The 7,541-nt window shown below is 36.1% G+C and overlaps 1 protein-coding gene across 1 annotated transcript in view; it reads right to left on the bottom strand.

Moving 5' to 3' along the window:
* Window positions 1-2,640: 2,640 nt before the first annotated feature.
* Window positions 2,641-7,541, bottom strand: part of LOC104529612 (ephrin type-A receptor 6-like) — a gene marked incomplete at both ends in the record, with an annotated part of 96,902 nt that continues 92,001 nt past the window's right edge. The window contains 2 exons of the mRNA XM_029086475.1: window positions 2,641-2,803; window positions 3,228-3,275. Coding sequence (XP_028942308.1) covers window positions 2,641-2,803; window positions 3,228-3,275 — 211 coding nt within the window. The remainder of the gene's footprint in view (window positions 2,804-3,227; window positions 3,276-7,541) is intronic.

Genomic DNA, 7,541 nt, shown 5'->3' with positions numbered 1-7,541 from the left:
TATTATATATAAATATATAAATAATACATAAAAAAAAAATCTGTAAATTTTCATCTGACTACATACTGCTGGAGCAGTAAATGATGAAGAGAGATTCCTACACAGCTTGACTTGGACTGGTTTGGAAGACAGATGTATGCCAGCAAGGGAAAATTAACATTTACATGTACTGATGTAAACAATGCCATCTAAGTCTCAACACAACCCTCCTCAATCCCTCCATCTAAATGTAGGTCAATATCTTGGAATACAACGGTACTGACAAAACACTACTATGTTCCAATTATTCAGCTGTGTAAGACAATGCCCTAGTTAGGCAGCCAGTACTTTGACCTATAAGTAAAAGAAAACTGCATTATAAGGAGGCACCTGGTGTTAGGTCTGCTTATGGCATGGCAAACAGATTTAGTTTTCCAGTTTAATTCAGCTCTGATATTATACATCAAAAAGGATATTAAAATTTTGGAGAGCTACAAAATGATTCAATGTTTGAAAAAACTCTGATTTTTAGAGTGAGAGAGAGCATTTGTATCACTTATGGAAAAGACAAGGGAATTCTTAAAAATGACATAGACACATTTAGATGAGGAAGAGATTTCTGACAGTATTTGGCTTTTTTATTTGGTAGAAAAGTGTCACAAGATACAAGCTAAACAACAAAAAAAATCAGGCTAGAAATAAGGTGCAAATTTTTAATTATGAGGCTTACACACTGGCTCTATCTACCTATAAACATGGTGAGCTCCCCATTACCTGAAGACTTTAAATCAAGACTATTTGTATATGGTAGATGTTAGATTTCAATCTATTGTCATTAGCTGTCTGGAAAAGTTACAGACATATGGCCCATGTTATGAAAGGGGTACAAATGAATGATCATAATCAGCTGATATCACCTTCAAGTTTAGAATAGGCCAATTTTCAAAATACTGCTGTGAGGAAGTAAGATATCTGGAGAGTAACGAGGCATTGTTTGGTGACTGAGTACTGCTTCAATTTGAAGTAAGTAATGTTGAGCAGCAGGCACTTTGCTTTTTTTCCCCCTTAGAAATTTAAAGCATTACTGTATAAATATTTGAATAAGGCCACAGTCCTTTGAACTACCCTTTTAATTAAACTGAAGTCTTTATGTAGCTCCAGGTACCATTTCAAACAACAGCAGAATTTCTCTCAACCTCCATCTCAAATGATCATAAACAAAAAACTCTTCTGTCTACATTTCCTTTAAATCACATGATGATCTATATTTATAACAAATCACTTTTAGTCAGACACAAGTTTAAGTAATAAATATTGGTAAACAGCAAATATATACTGTGTATTTATGTTTCACTATCAAGATTCACACTGAGTGCTTAGATGTAAGAGAGGTAATAAACGTTTAAGAGTTGTGAGGTCTAGCTCACCATGCAGCAGTTGCATTAGAGCAACTGAGAAGGAGATGTGGGGCTGGGAAGCAGTGGGTGGAATCTCACTCTCAGATGTTTCTATTATCAGCAGTGCCAACGAGAGAAATGTCACTGGAACCACAGGCTTCCTGATTTAGATGGGTAAGACACATTCTCACAAATATGACATAGGCTCATAGAGCTCTAAATACCATTTACTTTTGCTAGGAGTTAGTCTCTGGGTGCCTAAAGCCTAGTATTTATTGCATCAGAAGATGCAGCCCGGATCTACTGAAATTCTTGCAAGCACCCAAGTGCTCAACTTCTATTCAAACCAATTGGCTTAAGGACTCAGAAAATTTTAAAAATTCCAGTTAGGCATTAAGCACTTGGAAATCTATCCCTAAAACATTTTTGAAATAGAAGTTAAGAAACAACGAAAATGGAACACAAACCCATAGGTGCTCTTAAAAACACTTACGTAGTTTTGAGTCTGTACTTTAGCTTAAGCAACTTGAATTCTAAAACACTAATGAAAAACATGGTATATATAAGTGTTTAATTAAAGTAATTTCATTAATGAGTGTTTTGGTGTTGTATCTACTACACTAATTTTATCTCAAATGCTTGTAAATACCTTGTTTGCAATTTCTTTGAACATGGAGGGCAATACATGGCTCAAATATAAAATTGTTCAGAGCATGCACACCATAAATAGCATCAAGCCTTTCTGCATATTCTGTAGGAATATGTAGGCTTTTTGCTTCTTCCTGGCAAATTTAGTAGGCTTCATGGTTGATGGAAACACATGTAAAAGTTTTAATCTTTTTAAATTTGTAGAGTCTGGGAGCACTAAATGTGCAAAGAAAAGACTCCATCACTGTGTTCTGGGTGCTTGCATGAAGCTGCTGGAGTTTTGTAAAGCCCAAGTAAGGGTATTTCTAGATGTCAAAAGGAAGGCCTTTAAGCAAAGAAAGAATCATAGAAACATAGAATAGCTCAAGTTGGAAGGGACCACTAAGGAAATTTTGCAGAAGAAAACATTCCTTCAGTTGCAATGTTGGGCTAAAATTTCTATTTGTTGTTGTATATCCAGAAGTGTGAGGCTGAGGCTTACTTGTTTTTTATCATACAGCAGTGGTTGTTTTGAGATAAGCAAATGGTATGGATTCAAACTCCCAATGTCTCACTGCTTTAGAATTAGATGCTACTTCTATTGTACTTGATTTTTTTTTCCTTCAGTAAAACTTACTTTCATCTCCAGTTTCAAATTCAAACTTCTGGCTATAGCCGCTGTATCCTGCTGCCGTTCTGACTCTGATATGAAATATATACTTGGTGGCTGGCTTGAGACCTGTGATGATAACACTTGGAGCCTTGGACCTTGTGGAGGAATAGCTGAGCTGCTCATGCTCCTGAGGGACAAAAGAGGGGAGAAATTATATCAAGTTGAGTTGTATAAACTTTGCAAAAATGATATAGCAGAACTGAAGCTCCACATTCTTCTCATGAATGTAAAATGTCTTTATAAAAGGAGGTGCAGGTATGGATTTCTGTACTTCATTTTTCTGCTATATTTGTAATGTATGATATGGCCTTGACTTAGATTTCAATTTTTTGTCTTTAATCTTGCATATAAACACATCACATTTTTGTGTCTTGGGTTAGTAATTACACTGTAGTTACAACAATATGGAATTAATACAAGACTACGTTCACAGAAAATGGCAGCTAGAATGGTAGCTAATTGTTTTTGCACAATGGACAAGGTAGGAGGTCAGTAAATACTAGTAAGTTGTAAAGTAAAGATGTGGGAGTATTCAAATACCCGCTACTCACTTCTACCCGCAGGTAGTGCCAAAATGCCGGCGCTATCCGTGGGTAGACCTGTGGGTAAAAGAAAATAAAAATTAACTTTTTCTTTAAAGTCTGTAAACTTCTAGCATGGTTCAACTGCTTCACTGCTGTTGAACTTAATTTCTCTTTCCAGGTAGCTGTAATGTAGTCGTACATAAAATTCCCTTTCACATTCTATAAGGAGAAACAGTCTCTGCAAATGTCCCTGTTTATCTCCTAGCAGTTGATCCTGGACATCTGCTGAGAACTCCTGACTCTCACAGAAATCACTGAGAATTACAGTGTGCAGAGATTACTGGGAGTTACCACTGCAGACCAGCTGCTGTAGTATGGAGACCAGCCACATTGATTGCTGTGCAAAAACTAAGTGCTGCTTTGCTAGACAGGTCGCTGACAGTACTTTTACATGAGGGAATGACTTAAAGGAAGAGAAAGTTTATTCCCTGTCATTACTTACTGTCACTTGATAAATCAGTAATCTCTAATATTTAATATGGTGCCTTAAGGCTAGTTTTACTTCACTGCAGCAGGATTTGTCTCCAAACTGACATACAAGCAGAAATGTCCTTGGCATACGCTTAACAATCCAACTGTGACACCCATAGGGCACCATATACATTTATTATACCATGCAGTAATATTAGAGTATGTAAAGTAACTCAAAGGGTGCTTCCAGCCTGTTAAGAAGGAAACAATCTGGTTCACAGAAGAGAGATAACCAGAAGAAGAGGTTTCAGTTAGATTCTGTTGGACTCTCAACCTGTTCTGAGTAACATACATATACTTCTTACAGAAAACAAATAGTTTTATATAAAACATGCTGAGTCAACTTCAGTCATGGTGTAACAAAGTCACACTAGCTCAGAGTAGCAGGTATATCAGTATTCCCCCAGTAGGCACACACGGAGATGGCTAAGAGAACCAAATTAAAAAACCAAACACACAAAAATAATCTAATGATTCTGTCAAGTGAAGGAGGAGAAGGAAGGCAACAGTGACCAGTACCTACAATAACTGCATGTAATTCCCACTTCAAACAGCGGAAATAATTTAAGAAACTATAGTAAGAGCAAGTGTTGATTTGTTCTACAGTCTATTTCCAAATTCTGAAACAGCAAGAAGTATATATTTAAATCAAAATAGTAAGACACAGTGTACAGGTAATCTTTATGGATGAAGACTATGATTGATATACCATCTAACAACTACTGTAACTATCAAAAGATTTATCCCAATTACTTGAAAAGTTATAACTCCACTTTGAACAGATTAGTGGATTTTAGACATCTATTTTTTTCTGACAGAAGGCCAACCTGTTAAAGTGATGGATTATTATTTTTTTTTGCAATTAAGCTCGCTCTAACTTGAAAAACAGCACTTATGTGATCGAAAAAGGTATAGCAGGTTAATACTCAGATTTGTAAGGAAATAGAGAACTCCTACACATACAGAGCAGTTTTCATACTACTTTACAGAAATTCCACCAACAGTCAGTGTGTAATGAACAGCTAATTTCTACCTAATAGCCTTGTTATATGTGCACCTTCCAGGGACTTCCATGTGTTGAGGGATCATATAACTTAAGATGTAACTTGGCTAGGGTATGCAAACGTGGAGAACACAAGACTTGAATTTATTTAATAAAGAAGCTGCTGACTAAAGCGTGTACATTTCTGCCTAAAGAGACCAAGTCTTCTTTCTTTTCTGCAGCCTCTTATGCCATCCATCACACAGTCTGAAAAATGATGTCTAGGAGTACATGATCATAAAAATAATACTGCTGTCATTTGGGAAAGCAAGTGGGATTTGGTATTACAAGTGAAATAGGGGAAAGGGAGTCTGTCACCTTCGTCTGTTTGAGAAGAAAAAGCTTCAGAAAACCTGTACTTGAGACAGTTGCTCAAACTTGAGACAAAATGATTAATAGCAGGAAACTTCACATTCTTTTATGTAAATGTTTCACACAAAGAAATCAGCCTTTCTGGACTGGATTCATGAATAAGACAATTCTCCAGAGAGTGGATGCTTTGCCATTACTCCTTTCTCATGACAATGACAAGATCTGCAGCCTACCTGGAAAGACAGAGCTTTTGACAGAGAGATGTAATTTGAGGTTGATGGAGATGCCTCTCAAGGATTGCCACTCCTTCTGCCATGATCCTTCCCAGGAAGGCTAAAGATGGTCTCAGAATAAAACAATACAATTCTAGTCTGCAGAGAAGTATGGGATGCTTTGTCTTATTCTTGCCACAGATAATATGCACTTTTACATGGATTCTGGGTTCAAAAAGTGAATTTTAAACTGCAGGACTTGGATGTAATTCCTGGATGTTAGTGCATGCTTTTACCATACCCTGATTTTATGTTGTGGAAAAATTTAGATATATATCAGTGCTCCTGCCATGCCCCATAGTTTCCATTGAAAGGAAGCACGGTTTTGTGGACTAGAAGGAGCCATGGTATGCTCTGTGATATACCTCTGACCTGGACAGTGATGGGACCAGGATCAATGGGAAAAGTCAAGGACTACACCTCTTCTGTATTTCTTGCTAACTTCAAAGAACTACTACAAAATCTGCAAAATAAAATAAAAGTTTCACTGATATGGCTGTATTTCCCATTGCACGTAAGCAGTAAGTGAACTGTTGGCCATTATATATGGGTTAGAGGTCATAAAAAAGGAGAAGTACAAGTAATGCTCTCATCCTTCAGATTATTATCAAAGCAGCATTTGTGATCTTAAGACAGCACAGCACTCACAAGAAGCAGTTCTGAGAACACAAAGGCTGAGTGTTTAAACATAAGTTAAAGGAATCTATCTAACATAATGTACTAATATAGCTACCAGTCACAATCTGATACAAGGAAATTCATAAGACCTCTTCCATAGCCTACTGCAAATTTATCTTGGTGAAAATCTGTAATTAAAACATAAATATAATGCAAATGACAAGTGATGTCAATGTTATTTCACAGTGTAATACAGAGCCTGTGATTAGCTATCCAAGTTAAACAGAATTACATTATGAACTTTGAAAAGGCTATCTCTAGCTAAGGAAATTGTATTTTTCTTATTGTTTGTGTGATTTTTCTCGTCAGTGGATTTAGTTCTGATTATGACAGCCTGTTCACAAATCCGTGACAGGCTGGTCTGTGCATGAACATGAGCACCTTTCAGAATCAAACTCTTTCCTGCAGCCACTTCTGCATGAATATCTGAATCTGTATCTATTCTAATTTTATGCTTGGCTTTATAGTCAAGACATTGTTTCGTATCTACAAGAAACAGGCTGACTGAATGGCAGTTACAATGGTGCTAATGGTCTAAGACTAGACAAACTAATTTAGTGGAGTAGCAGGGTCAGAGTATAAAAAACAACGAAAAGCTTTCTGCTTTTGCAATGCACCAAAATTGCTGGATCTGTCCCATCAACATATGCTGTAATGAAAATTTTTTACTGTATGATATAATCAGATTAAACAATAGTTCTTCATTATGCCTCACTGAAAGTAGCTATTTTATTAATGAATGTCATACCCTGATGTTATGTTATTATTATATTATTGGGATGAGTATTACCGTTTTTCTCATATGCTCAAAAGAACGGGGGATTCCCTCTGATGACATTAACACTTGCATACAAACAGATAAACCTCCACATGCCACATCTAATTTGATCCCCACCTTACTTTAGATTTTTAAAGAGCACAGAAATGAAGACTTTGGGCACATGTATGAAATAAAATATTGATAAAGACTAACCAAAATGTGATGACTTTTTATCACTTTAGACTCATATGGCAATCAAAGAGTTTATATTCTGATGCCATGGGTGAGAGTAAGTATATATAACTAAAAATGTTAACTGCAGAAAAAAAAAGGTTAATGGAAATAAAAGCTGAAATACTGAATTTTGCTTATAGAGCTCAGATAACCTTTAAAAGATTAACTTTACCAGTAAAGCACTGATAAAAATCCAGGCACTCTCAAGTGTACAAGATTTGTCACTGTTAATATTCAAGTGGGAAAGAGAAACACAGTTCTAATCAAAATAATATCAGTCCTTATTTCAGCAATTGAGAAAGATAACCAAATATAATTTTCTAGAATTTAGGACATCTAACAGGAGCTCCAGGAACTACCACTCTTATGCAGTTTACTCTGTCTCTAGTTTATTTTAGCTAGAGGTAAATAGGTAACACAATACAATAGGTAAATAGAGGTAACACACTTAAGGTATTCAGTTCCAGTCCCATGAGTAACTGAGAAACCTTCTTAAATTGACACTGGGGAAA

This window comes from Antrostomus carolinensis, unplaced genomic scaffold, assembly GCF_000700745.2.
Source record: "Antrostomus carolinensis isolate BGI_N321 unplaced genomic scaffold, ASM70074v2 scaffold11108, whole genome shotgun sequence".
NCBI classification, from domain to species: domain Eukaryota; kingdom Metazoa; phylum Chordata; class Aves; order Caprimulgiformes; family Caprimulgidae; genus Antrostomus; species Antrostomus carolinensis.
This window is presented reverse-complemented; position numbering and strand designations above follow the sequence as displayed.